Source organism: Alternaria ventricosa (assembly GCF_023758065.1).
Source record: "Alternaria ventricosa strain BMP 2768 chromosome Unknown scaffold_24, whole genome shotgun sequence".
Lineage (NCBI taxonomy): Eukaryota > Fungi > Ascomycota > Dothideomycetes > Pleosporales > Pleosporaceae > Alternaria > Alternaria ventricosa.
Window position 1 is genome coordinate 44,537 of NW_026055704.1, and position 13,696 is coordinate 58,232.

Genomic DNA, 13,696 nt, shown 5'->3' on the forward strand with positions numbered 1-13,696 from the left:
CGCTAAAGCTTTAAGTCTTAGCTTACTTAATACTATACTTTTAAGAGTAAGTAAAACTTTTAGTTATATATTTTTTAGAGTACTAGTAATAGTTTTTACCTTTTTAGAATTAGTAGCTCTTTAAGCTATAAGTATTACTACTTAAGATTTAGATTTTAGCTTAATAATACTTATAGTAAAATATATAAAATATTTACTTAAGTAAAAACTATATATATTTAATTCTTAGTATACTTTACTAGAATTTACTTTAAAAGTAGTTAAAAGTAACTTCTTTTATATTAAATAGCTAATTTAAAAGTATCTTTAATAATAGCTACTTTAGAAATAACTTTTAATAATACTTATTAGTTAATTTAGTAGCTATTATTTTAAGTTACGCTATTAGTAGTAATAGCTTTTTAATATCTAAAGTTTAGATAATATACCTTTAATAACTTATTACTACAAATACAGCTTTTACAGGCCTATTAACTCTCTAGTAGTGCGCGCTACAGGTATGTTTGTCTATGTATCTAAGTCACTTCATTCGCCAAACGTAAAGCTACCTAGGTACGTGCACTACGTTCCAGGCTACGATAGAAAAGTCAAAACTACTTAGGTACAAGAGGCTATGCCGCGGACATGCACGCCGCCTTTCCAAACGGCGATCCTTCTCATACCCACAACTCTCTAGAGGGTGTAGGACTGCATGTTAGCGTCGGATGCAGCCATCTTCTGCATACTAACAGCAATAGCGGGTGATCCCTTCTATACGACCGTACCTAGGTATACTCGCGGGACCAATGCCGGGAAGGGAACGTTCGAAGCAGACCAATCAGGCAACGGACTGTACTGAATTTCTTGGTCTAGAAAGCTTGTGTTGCTCCTGAGATGCTTGTTGCTTTCCCAACAAGACTATCATAATCAACACAGTGTACATGGGCCGCACCACACTGGCCACTACTGACGAAACTGAACTCGGACCAAGCATTGGGTTGAGTGGACGACCACGTGCTATACTGGATACCTGAGTGGTACATTAGAACGGCTGGCGATCCCAGGTTGTAGCAGGTGGCCTTGCAGGATGGAGTATGTCACTAGATGTAGATCTCTCTGCCCGTTACTACATCAAGTACACTCTGACGAGTTGAACCTTTCGTACCTTCCATTTCAGGCTTCATTGATACACGTCTTTTGTAAAGGGCAATGCTCATTGGACCCGCAAGGCTGACGGCGTGACACTTCTACTTGATCTCTCGACGGAGAAGCTCAGTCCGTGCAGATCACGTATGCTGCATTTTATGGGGACTGTGGGATTCGCGGAGACAGAAGACGTAGGTGGCATAATATGGTATGGACAGTTCGGATCGATCGACGATTTTGAGCAATGCTGGCTTCGAGGCCATCTATAAAAGGAGGTGCTCGACCGCGAAGGGATGAAGCATCTCACAGCAACATCGCATCACTTTCCAATACAATCACGCGATCGAGTATCTCAGCTACGACAAACCAACCCACGAAAATCGCCATCATGCAGTATGTTGTCCACGCAAAGCCCACATTGCACACATCGCTTACTCGAACCCAGGTTCACAGTAAACTCCCTTGCGATGGTACTCGCAACCACCATCACTACCACGATGGCTGCGCCCACCAACAACCTCGCAGTAAGCAAGCCCCACTCAAAACGAAAACGAATCCTTTCACAGCTCTTCAACTAACTCATCACTTAGCTCCGCCAAGACGACGGCGTAACCCGCTGCAAAGTCGAAGCCGAAGCCTCGCACTCCTACGGCGGCGGCGGCCCCGGCCAAGTCCCTATCGACATGACCAGCGGAGCAATCTACTGCTACGACGTCAACAACAACCGAGTCTACTACAACACCGACGCCAACGTGAACAACTTCAACGGCGCTACCAACACCGTATCGGGAGCAGACTGCCACACCCAGGGCGATGTCACGTTCCATACCGCGTATAATAGCGCCAGCAACCACTTCGAGATCTGCACTATTACGTACAACGGGGCGGATACTCAAGGTGTGGTTACTAGTAACATTGATTCTGGGACTGTGAGCGTGTCGACTTCTTATTGTACGATTTATATTCCTTGCTAGATGTTGGAGACGCTCCTCGGAAGATTAGTTGCGTATCAGACAGTAGATAGCAAAGATGAGGTGGTAGCACCGAATTCATCATCCCTTAAAAGATTCTTTATCGGATAATTGCTAGTAACCCTACCAAATACATTGCTAAATGCACCTCTACTCTTTCACGCGTGTACCAAATCCAATAAGGTGTGGATGCACACCAAGCTCACACGCACCGCGTGCATCACCACCACTCCGACTACACGTCCCATGATTATACCACTGCGGGCAAACTTCCCCTGAACCCATAGCCAGCGTATCAAGAGCAAGCTCACCCGCTTCGTCCATATCGCTATCGTCCGTTAGCTCGGGCGCAGACTCCGATTCCGTAGTTTGACGGTCTTCATTCGTGGCATCCTGCGCTGGTACACGGATCCCATGGGAGAGAAGCAAGTATCTCATGTCCTGCTCATTTTTCCTCAGCCTCTTATTCTCCCCCTCAAGCGCCTTGTTCTGCGCTTCTGCACCCTCCAGCTTAGACTTGTAGTACACATTCGTATCCTTAATCACAAGGTCTAGGGCAACAACTTGCATATCTGCGCTCGTTTTCGCCTTTTCAGTGTTGCGGAGCTTGCTCTCGTATTCAGTCTTGTTGGCTAAGAGAGAGGCGATCTCAGCGCGAAGATCGTTGTGAACGGTGTCTGACTCGATTTGCTTGCGGAGTCGTAGGTACTTTTCTTTGTAGCTGTTTTCGGCGTCGGCTTTTATGGCAGCGAGGTTCATTTTGTTGACGAGAGAGGTGAAGCTGGTGGGGTCGGTGGTATCGGTGGGGGCTGAGGGGGAGCTTGTTAGCCACGAGGTTAATGTCATGTCTGTTTGCCTGTAGTTGTTCAGATGCTGTGTGGTGTGCTCGGTCTTGATGCTGTCGATGGCTGGCAAGACTGGATCGTCGAATTATTGGGTGAACCAATGTGATACGATGGGGATAGCTAGAACTTCGGGAAATATGATCGGGTTTCAGACAGTTGTGAGCTTGAGACACGGGCATTGTGAACGTGATTTCAAGCTCCGCGTGAACAAGAATGTGAGCACACGATGATGCGCAACGGTACAGCGGTGTGTTTCCGTTCTCTTACTTGCGAATGTCTTGTTTAGCCGAATTTGCATGTAGAGAAACATTGCGCGGCTAGTTATGATCATTAGGGTCTGTTGAACAGCCTACACAAAGTGGTCGAACTAACTACTCTCTTCGAGAATGAGGTAATTCAAATTGTTACTAGACGATCAGCTAAGACTCTCAGCATCCTCATTGTGGATCTTAGTGTTCTTCTCCCTCTCCAAGAACGTCTCCTGCTCAATCCTACTCTTCTCGACATCTACGAAGAAGAAAAGCCAGGCGCAGCTAACCAAGCTCAACGCGAACAAGAAGTAGAATGGGCTGCTGTTGTTGCCAGTATCATCGATAATGGCAGAGCTGACCAGTGGTCCGATGAAAGCACTCGTCTTTCCCACGATCGAGAACAAGCTGAAGAAAAGAAACTCCTTCCCTCTCGGTGTAACCTCGGAGATCATAGTCTGCGAATAGCTGTACCACGGGCAGACAAGCAGTCCATAGAAGGCCTGGTATACCCAAACCTCCCACTTGTTATGGAAACCGAAGCGTTGCGTCCAGATGCCGATCATGCCCCAGCCGTCGAGCAGAACGATGCATATGGCGACGACCATGAACATAGTCTTGGTCGATAGACCGTAGTATTTTTGGATGCGCCAAAAGGCGCCGATGCCAACTGCCTGGGCAGCGATACCGACGATGAGCAGGTAGGTAAGCTGCAGACTGTTGTATGCAACAATCTCGTTCTGCAGGGTTCCAATAACCGTCACGGTTGTGTTGAGACTGTCGCCGAGCAGGAAGTAACCTGCCAGATAAGCCAGACTTTGGCGCAGTTGCCAGATCTGGCGCATCGCGTAGCCGAGCTGTTTGAGGCCTGCTAGGACTATGTTCGCGCGTCCTGGGTCCTGACCTGGCCGCCTCTTCTCGAGGATAAACCATGGAAGAGCGCATAGGATCCAAACTCCGGTAGCAAAGGCGATTAGTACTGAAAGACCCCAGTTGTTATTCTCCGCGCTGTCATTAACGTGCAGACCGAACATGATGCCCACGATAACAGCCAGGATAAGGATCTCAAACACGGATTGAACATAGAACGCCGTGTTAGAGAGCTCATTTCGCTTCATCATATCGGCAAAATCGTACTCTGCGCGGGTAATCGTTCCATCGGCGAACTCTTCGGCCTTGACTCGCAATTCCTTGGTGTTCCTTGCCAGCCCAGGGAAGGCAGCCGTCCAGAATGTGATTGTCGTTTGGTATGCGATAAGGCCGACGATATAAAGACCCACACCGGCGTGCCATTTATCCTCGGTATGAACGCCTAACCAGCCAAAGCCAATTCCGAAAGCAATGACGGACAGGCCTATCAGGATGTTGGGGCGCCATGTACCAAAATCGGCGAAAGAACCGAGGATCAGAAAAACGAGGACCTGGATGGCGAAACTGATGCCGTTGCAAAGAAGCACGATGGAGTTGATGGTACGGTCTCGGCCCATGAAGTACAGCACCTCGGAGTCTCCTGCAGCTTCATACATGAGGTTTTGGAAAGCCGTCGGACCGAAGTTGAAAAGAGTGAGACCATTGTCTCCGACGTAGTAGCTGTTCGAAAATGGAATGTCAGCCTCAGCACAGTCGACGTACTGCGCTCCAAATGAGTCCCCGCGCTGGAATAGTTTGCATACCAGTAATACGACCAGATCTCCCACTTCGATGTCTCGTAACGTTCGTCGAACTGGTCCGGTGCAACGGGAGTGTCTGTATCGACGGGTACGCCGACAGCTCCCTTGATAGGGTCCTCAGCCGGCGCACTGAGAGGCGCAAGGCCTGGCTCGTTCGAAGCCATAAATGTGAAATGAAATGGACGTAACGTCTAAAGGAACGCAAAAGATTCAGAGTCCAACATTGCGCGACTTAAAGCTTTTTCAGCCGGGTAAGTAGTCGCTTAGCGTACCCTGGCGATTCGTCATGGTCGGAGATAACCTCCTAGCAGTGCATGGGGTGAAGGTGCACCACGAGCCTAGGCCTCTAACGGCGCGGAATGTCGGAAGGATCGCGGTCGCGATGGATACTCCGCATGCAAACAAGTGCCGGTGATTGGAAAGAGTGGAAAGAGGCGCGAGTAAGACATGCAAGCTATAGCCAAGTGGAGCTTGGTTCGTGGATGATGTGGGGTGAAGCTTGAAAACCCTGAATTTCTGATAAGCTAGACCGAGTTTGGAATAGCGCACGTCCGCCACCGGCGTAGATGATTATCTCGAAGCCCCGCGCGCGACGCGCAAACCTCAGTGTATAACATCTCGACATCTGGCACGCTTGCGATGATATTGCTACAGTCGATACCGCGGCTGCCACCGCCAGATTCGATTACAATCTGGAGATGACTCCCACACTGCAGTCCATGAGGATATTGACTTAAAAGACATGGTCTCGAAGACTTTCTCTTTTACCACAAGCGCGAGACTGCATGTTAAAGAGTAGTAAAGCATTCGAAGTGCACAGGATAAGATGCATCATCGAGGTCCTATGATACTACAGATTCGCTGTATGGTACAGTTTCCAACCACCGTGAGAGCACCCTCAGTGAGTTGCGCAAAATAAACAATAAAACAAACACAACGCTGTGAGCGATCCAAGGCCATGACATCCACCCCCACCCGGCTATGTTCAGCCCTACGAGAGCCTGCCCTTTCAGGCGGCTGGAACTCAATAGGACTGTCAAGCCAGGGTGGAGGGGAAAATACCAAGGATAGCAAACTCAATCCAAACAAAGATAACCAACTCCCTTCAATGCCGCCAAAATGCAACAACCATGCGGAGTTGCAAGCAAGCATCTTAACCGTCAAGGCAGATCAAGAAGCTTAAAACCAAGCATACTAATCCTGGGTCGGCGCCGGCTTCGCTTCCGCCCTCGTACCCAAACGTGAAGGCCGCTTGCCCGCCTTGGTCTGGGCTACAAGGAACTCCTCGTTCTGGTAACGCTCGTCTCCTTCGTGTACGTTTGGACACTTGTTGCCCTTGTCGCAAGTGCCGGCAGCATAGTTGATGCATTTCTGCCGCACACATTTTGTTCCTGATGCAACACAGTTTGCGCATGGCTGGCCTTCGTCGCATTCGCCTTCCCACCAGTGACGGTAGCAGTTCACACATGGGACTCGAGTCGGCTCCGCCGGACCTGGCGTCTTGCGTCTCGATCGTCCAGAAGGTCCAGACGGTCCAGGTGTTGAGCGGGAAGAAGCTCGAGTCGCTCGTCCCGAAACAGAAGGCTGGCGTGAACCGTTCCTGCTCATGTTCGTGGCGGGCTCATTCTGGAAGCTCCCGGGCCCGTTAGACATGTCTCTTGAACCACCCTCGTACTGTTGTGAGTGATTGCGGGAATGTGGTTGGTAGCTGCGTTGTTGAGGCTGCTGGAAGTCGGCTTGGGTCATCGGAGGCGTTCCGTTCGAAGGGAGAGTCGAGTTGAAGTTCGTCTGAGCAGTATTGTCTTCTGTGGGAAACCAATCGCTGCACTCGAATGTGTCTCCGAGGTTTTGCTGAGAACCACCATCTCCCAGCAGTGCGTCAACGTCGAAGGCAAAATTCGCATCCAACTGTTCCATAGTGGGAGTGTAGTTCCCCATTACTTCCTGGCTCGTACCATTTGTCGATATGTTCTGTTGCTCAAAGTTCTGCCTCATATTCCAGTTTTGCCCAGTGACGGGTGCAGATTGGTTCGAAGAGTGTTGCGTGACGTGAGGTTGAGGCGGGGCCACAGAAGAAGCTGAGCCGTACGAAGGTGTACGTCTCATAGACCCTTGCGCCGGTGTCGACATCTGTGACTGTATTTGCGACTGAGCGGACCGCTGCATCTGTTGAAACAAGTCCCCGTCGTACGAGTTCATGTTTCCGGTCTGGTTGGTCATATGCTGACCACTTCCCATCTGTCGACCGACCTGCGGAGATGTGCGCATCAGGCCTAAGTTATGTTGAGGAAATCTAGGTGATTGACTGCCGGCGTTACCCGCAGCCAAGCTCTGCATCAAGTGTCGCTGCTGCTGGGGTGACATGTTGCCGGATGTGCGTCCTGGAGGGGCGGCCATCATGGCACCAGGCTGTTGCGAAGGACGTCGGGCGGGTGCCATCTGCCCTGCTGAGCCAGTTGACTGCTGTGACGAGCTTCGTCCATGCATGCCATTCGGTGCGACATGTCGAGCTTGCCTCCGCATTTGTGTGTCGCCCATGATAGTATCGCCGTTCGGCCATCCGGTTGATAAAGGACTCATGGCATTGGTATCGGAGGGAAGCGAGTTCGAGTGCGTACGCTTGAAGTCTGGTGTAGTGATACCGGAAGCACTGTCGGTATTAGCAATAGCTTCATCCATAGAAACGATGTAGAACTTACCCAGCTTCGTTAAGCCTCCTTCGCTTGTTAGATTCCAACGCGCCCTGTGAAGAAGTCGGCTGGCTCCGTTTGGGAAGCCTCTGAGCATCGTTTAGTAGAGGGCGCGATGCTGCTGGTGCTGCTAGTGGTTGTTGCTGGGCAATAGCAAGCTGCTTTTTGGCAGCACTCAGCGCAGCTTCAGCTGCAGAAGCCTTCTGTTTGAGACTAGTCTGCTCTGAACGCCATTCAGTCTCTTTCTTCTGTACGTGCTCTTGCGCTTTCGTCTCGATGTCCTTCTTCATCCATGCGACATGTGCGGTCGCCTTTTCTTCTATTGTCTTTCGGTACTCAGCGTTCTTCCTCTGCTTTGCTATGGTGGCTTCTTTGAACCCATCAGCCTTGGCAGCAGCGATGCGAGCCTGGTCCATGGTCGGCGCTGCGGCTGCGGCTTTCGATTTCTCTTTTTCCGTGGCGATGTCTTGTTGCAATTGTGCGATCACGCTTTTCAGGTTCTTGTTGACGTTGCCCTGCGTGTCTCTGTCGGATTTGAGCTGGCCAATGATCTTATCAGACACCTTTTTATCCTCCTCTTTCTCACGTTTCTCCTTCTCTATATCACGTTGAGATGCGAGGTAGGCCTGTTCAAAGACATCTACCTGCTTTGTGAGCTTTTCCGTGAGTTCTTTGGACCATTCTCCACTAGCCTTTTCTTTCTCGAGCTTAGCTATCGTCTCGTCGCGCTTAGCTATCATCTCGTCGCGCTTAGCTATCATCTCGTCGCGACCCTGAAGAATGCTCTTAACACCAACAAAGAAGTCCGCACGCTCTTTTTCCTTCCTATCGATCTCTGTCTTCAGGTGACGGTTCTCGTTATTGGCGTGCACCTTCTCTGTATAGCGGTTTTGGGCGCGTGCCTTTGCTGCTTTCGTCTCGGTCTCGGCAGCGGTGGCACGCTTCGCAGCATCCCTGACTCTTTGCTCCCCATCTGCGACTTGTTCGACAAGGTGCTTCTTGGCTAGTTCAGACTGAGCAAGGCGCTGCTTAAGGGCGATGTTTTCTTCGGAAAGTGAGACCGTGGGCAAAGTAGCCTCCTGGGACGTTTCTGGAGTGGGTTGTGGTGGCTTTGCGGGTACGGGGATCGACGGGCTCCCTTGGGAGGTGAGAACCGAGGGCGCCATGACAGTAAGAGCGATTCGGGTGCGGGTAATCGGTATGAATTGAAAATGCACGGTCAACGCGCGGGGTAGCAATGTGTGACTGATGCGATGATATCGAGGGATAGTGTTGTGGTGAGTAGACAAAGGGTGAGGTGAGACGTAGGTAAACAGTGCAGGAAAGTGCGAGTAGAGGTGGTATTTTGGCGCTAGTCGCGATCTTGTTGCGAAAGTCGAAGTGAGCGTCGGACTGAATGCGTCCAGTGAAGGTGAAGGCGACTGCGCTGCTTAAAGATGGCTTCTCCTTGTAATTGGCAGAGGTCGGCTGTAGATGTGCTGCGCTGTCGAGTCGCGAAAAAATTCTGTGGTCGAGGTTGGGGTACCAAAAATGAGAAAATCGGTGGTGGTGGTGGTTGTTGTTGTTGTGCGCGGAAGCGATGGGTCAGTCCTGTGGTTGAAAAATAGTAGGTGACAGAGGATTTAGGCGGCGCACAATGTTCAAGATTGCGACTCGCGGAGGGCAGCAGATCATACAACTCAGCTTGCAGTCGAGGATCTGAGTTACAAATGCAAGCCAGGTAAGCGTGCAGTAATGGTAAACGAGGCAAAGCTGTTCTGGTGAAGGTAGCACGATATTGGCGGCGATGACGACCTCGCAAAGCCGACCATGTGACCTTGGGTAGGAGAGAAGATGCTGCCCAGGTGCAATATTCACAATGACACCATCTCCTGAACATGAAATCCAACGTACGGTAACATGAAAGTGATCTCCGCAGATGAAGTATTTGTCTGGACATCTCGAAATTTTAGACACCACTCGCCATCCTCTCTGAGACGAATGCAAAAATCCCAACCACTTCAAGCTTTGCAGTCGCAAGCAGGATCTGTCGGAAAGAAACATGATGAATAGACGGGCAGAACAAGAGCGTTGTGAGATTGTACCTAACCTGCGTGCGCGGCGCTGTGCAATGCAGTAGGCCGGCATCACCTCGACTGTACCGCAACCATTACGACGTCTTCGGCGTCTGGAAGGCTATACGAAGAAAAGCCTTGTTTTCCGAGGGTCGAAGTGCAAGAATATACTACCTGGGGCTAATCAAGCCTTCTTCCTCGCCGCCATCAAGATGTGTGAAGCACCTGGGAGATGGGAGAATCGCATCCTCTCCGACGTGGCTCGCAACGCGATTTTGAGCGCGTAACGCGATGTCGCAAGATGACATGCATGCGCACAGTCAAAGAGCTGCGCAATACTACATCTTCGCCATGATACTTCGACCGCGTGCGATATCGTTCATGATTTGTGCAGCCTTTGAGGCAGACTTCGCGTGCGCTGACAGCATGACGTCATGAGCATTGCGTTTATTCGCGTGCCGCCAGTCAGGGAATCCAGGAGTCATGATACATAGCGAAAATTGAGAGCGAAGGCACGTTGTCTGATTAAATAGAAGGGATGCAAGATGGGACAGAACGTCGGACGTGAGAAGAAGCTTGCCGCACGCGACGCGACTGCCAAGGCTGACTACATAGGTAGGTTTGCCGATCCCTTTCCCCACCCCCCTGTGCGCGTCATCTCGACGGCCACTGTCCATCGCGACAACTTCGTGGTACCAACCGCGGTCTTCGTGCGCACCCTCTTCAAACCGATTGTCTCGCCCTCCTCCTCATCCGTCGACTTCCAGATTATGGTTTTCTGGTTGAGTTACCGGAAACGCAACACCGACTCCATGTTTGATGCAGCCATACCCAGGGCCTACGGACAGCACTTCATCACGGGTTAGGAGGCCAAGACGTCTGTTTGACCATGTCGCATTATCCTGGGCCGTCAGCATGCGACTGTTCACCTGGACACTGTCCATCACGACTGCAGCAGCTATTCAAGATTCGAGCGCCACGCGCTTGACCAGCTTACATATCTGGCGTCCATGCCAGGCCCAGAACAAAGACGACGATAGATCTTGACGAGAGCCTGGAGACACTATGCAAAACCGGGCACAGGATTTGGACTTCATGGGCTGTAGTGTACGTGTGGTCGAGCTGATCGCCATTGGCGTGTCGGAAAACTGCATGGCGTCTCCAATGAACGGTCCATCCGATATCAGTTATCAAGTCGAGCTCCCTGTAAACACGGCCGGCGATGGTATGCCTTACCTCTGCCGAGCTATCAGTGACGGCTATTCGCCATGTTCTTACGTTGCTGACGGTCGACAGCGTGGTAAGCTTACGCCCCAATATAGAACCCGCTTTGTAACGTCTTCGTCCACTCAAGGTTTGAGCAAGCGCTCGAAGCCCTACATATACAAATATCCGTCATAACATTTGTCCCTCGTCCCTTTTACTCATCACTATACTACTCTCTGCGCGATGGCTACCAAACACCCGATCAACGAAGCAGACATCGCGGAACTTCGCGAACTGCTGAGAGATATAGACGCCCAATTGGTCACACCGAAGGAAACTGAGGCATACACGAAATCCATTCACCGATGGTCAAGCGCTGCTGTGAAGCCAGCGGGAGCATGCCTAATCCCAAAATCGGCAGAAGCAATCTCAATCACCCTCAAGTATGCTACCGAACACAATCTTGATCTCGCCGTCAAGGGAGGTGGACACTCGACTGCTGGCGCGTCATCAACGGACGGCGGACTACTCGTCGACTTGAATACACACATGCGCACTACCGATGTCGACGTTGAGGGAAGAACGATCAAAGTCGGCGGAGGTGCCGTCTGGGGTGATGTTGACGAAGCTCTTGCGCCGTACGGTCTTGCAGCAGTCGGTGGCACCGTCTCAGATACCGGCGTCGGTGGTCTCACGTTCGGCGGCGGCTTCGGCTGGCTCACAGTCAAACACGGACTGGTTGTCGACAATCTCATTTCATGTACCGTCGTATTGGCGGACGGCAGTATCGTCAGAGCTTCTAACGATGAGAACCCAGGCCTGTTCTGGGCTCTGCGCGGCGCGGGACAGAACTTTGGTGTTGGCGTTGAGTTTGTATTCCGCACCCATGAGACAGGCGATTTGTGGGCTGGCTTCATGATGTTTCCACCAACGCCAGAGATCATCAAAAAAGCCGTGGAAGCATGCAACGATATCTTCACCCCGGATGCAGACGGCAACTCAAAAGCGACGGGGAAAGCTGCGAGTGCTTTTGGTTTTGTCAGGCCTCCACCTGCTGGTGGTCAGGTTCTGTTCTTCGTAGCCGCGGTCTATCATGGATCGGAAGAAGACGGCAAAGAGCTATTCAAGGATATCGTTGGGTTAGAACCTTTGATGAGTACCATGGCAATGATGCCCTACGCCAAGGCAAACAAACTCATGGATCTACCCATCGGCGCGCGCGTCTCTATCAAGGGAGCTGGCTTCGAGCTTCCTGTCCGTGGCGACTTCGTGGTATCCGTCTTGGAGGCATATGCCAAGTTTACTGACCAGACATCCGATGCAGTCGGCTCCCAGGTTATGTGGGAGCTACTAGACCCGACGAAGATTGTTGAAGTCACCAACTCTGACATGGCATTTGCGAACCGCGGACGGCACTTCAATGCGGCTGTTGCGCCTTTGTGGTGGGATCAGGAGAACGATCAGAAGTGTAGGCAGTGGTCGAGGGATGTTGCGCTCCTGTTCAAGAATGAACTTCAACGTGGCGGCGCTGAGGCAGCGGCGAGCAACGATGGGTGGATCGGTAAGAGAGGCAGTCATGGTGCGACAATGGTGTATGGGAACTACGACCGTAAGCACTCTCCAAAGCGTGCACTCCTCACTCATATAATGCGAACACGGGAAATGTGTTGTCATGCAACGGTATGCTAACGCCCAAATAGAGTACGAAGAGAAGTCCAGGGACGTCTTTGGCAACAACTACGAACGTTTGCAAGATCTGAAGGCGAAGTACGACCCACAGAACATGTTCAACAAGCTCTTTGCTGTAGAACCGAGAGCATTGACTCCCTAGATATACTTGTATACATTGTTGCCAACCTCGCTAAATGTAGGTTGCAATGATAACCTAGGACGTGACAACTCATGCGCAGGATCATGTCCATCAACCGAAAACTCACTTGTCGCCTCCAGAGCCAACTTTCCTGTCATGTAACTAAGCACAAATCATATCATGTAGTCTCAAGGTCGTTCCTTCGCGTTCGGCCCACATAAGACACACAAGACATACATTTGCCTAAACATAGATCCTATTGCTTAATAGCTACTGCTATCTCTAAACCTTTACTCTACTCTTGTCTATACCTTTAAGCTGTAGCTGCGAATAATGTTGTTAACGCGTATCTGTTGCATGTTAAGCTAGAATAGAGTACTCTTAAGGTACCTAGTCTTCTATAGTGTTAGCGTAAAGCTAGCTTATAAGAGACAGTAAAGTAGATTATCTATTACCTATCTCTTAGAGTCTACCTATAGTTATACTGCACAAGTCTTGCCTACATAGTTAGCTAGATTCTAGGTTAATAGTACCTCTATATACCTTGCGCCTAGAAGAGGCACATGCTGTTCTCTTGCTAATAGACAGCATCTTAACTAATAGGCAGGGTAGTAGGCAGAGCGATAACAGGAATAATAGGTAGGGTAATAATAGAGCTAACAAGTAGGGCAGGAAAGTTAGCTCGCAAGACGCTAGCTACCTTATTAATACTAGGTAAATTAAGAGGGGTGTAAGTAGCTAAGATGTTGTCAATAGGTATAGGCGTTCCTTAGAGGCTGTACTTAACGCCTGCAACGTTAATAAAGAGAATGTTAGCGGCTATAGTATAAGTTGTAAAAGCAACAAAGACGCTAAGCATTATATATTTCTTAACTGTTAACTTACTGCGGTGTGCAATTTAATATTCTAGTTCCCTTCTATCCTATCTATAGTACTGCGATGACGTAGAGCGAGACGAGCTACTTATGACTCCTGAATTACATAACTACTACATACGCAAAAGGTACTCTTTATTAAATGAGGGACATCGCAATACTCAGAGTCATGTAGTCTCAATACCGTGTCGCCTGAAAGACA

At 50.1% G+C, this 13,696-nt stretch overlaps 5 protein-coding genes across 5 annotated transcripts; 2 read left to right on the top strand and 3 right to left on the bottom strand.

Moving 5' to 3' along the window:
* Positions 1-1,513: 1,513 nt before the first annotated feature.
* Positions 1,514-2,127, top strand: J4E93_009726 (uncharacterized protein; the record flags this gene model as incomplete). The annotated part of the gene is made up of 4 exons (XM_049347615.1): positions 1,514-1,518; positions 1,571-1,577; positions 1,716-2,076; positions 2,123-2,127. 4 exons carry the CDS (start codon positions 1,514-1,516, stop codon positions 2,125-2,127), a joined length of 378 nt encoding a protein of 125 aa, XP_049195116.1.
* Positions 2,128-2,246: 119 nt separating this feature from the next.
* On the bottom strand, positions 2,247-2,855 carry J4E93_009727 (uncharacterized protein; the record flags this gene model as incomplete). The annotated part of the gene is made up of 1 exon (XM_049347616.1): positions 2,247-2,855. The coding sequence occupies one exon, from the start codon at positions 2,853-2,855 to the stop codon at positions 2,247-2,249; it is 609 nt and encodes a 202-aa protein (XP_049195117.1).
* A 501-nt stretch (positions 2,856-3,356) lies between these two features.
* Positions 3,357-5,023, bottom strand: J4E93_009728 (uncharacterized protein; the record flags this gene model as incomplete). Its single annotated transcript, XM_049347617.1, has 2 exons — positions 3,357-4,779; positions 4,863-5,023. The coding sequence occupies 2 exons, from the start codon at positions 5,021-5,023 to the stop codon at positions 3,357-3,359; spliced, it is 1,584 nt and encodes a 527-aa protein (XP_049195118.1).
* A 1,030-nt stretch (positions 5,024-6,053) lies between these two features.
* Positions 6,054-8,715, bottom strand: J4E93_009729 (uncharacterized protein; the record flags this gene model as incomplete). The annotated part of the gene is made up of 2 exons (XM_049347618.1): positions 6,054-7,509; positions 7,559-8,715. The coding sequence occupies 2 exons, from the start codon at positions 8,713-8,715 to the stop codon at positions 6,054-6,056; spliced, it is 2,613 nt and encodes an 870-aa protein (XP_049195119.1).
* Positions 8,716-11,052: 2,337 nt separating this feature from the next.
* J4E93_009730 (uncharacterized protein) lies at positions 11,053-12,640 on the top strand (the record flags this gene model as incomplete). Its single annotated transcript, XM_049347619.1, has 2 exons — positions 11,053-12,418; positions 12,510-12,640. The coding sequence occupies 2 exons, from the start codon at positions 11,053-11,055 to the stop codon at positions 12,638-12,640; spliced, it is 1,497 nt and encodes a 498-aa protein (XP_049195120.1).
* Between the last annotated feature and the right edge of the window lie 1,056 nt (positions 12,641-13,696).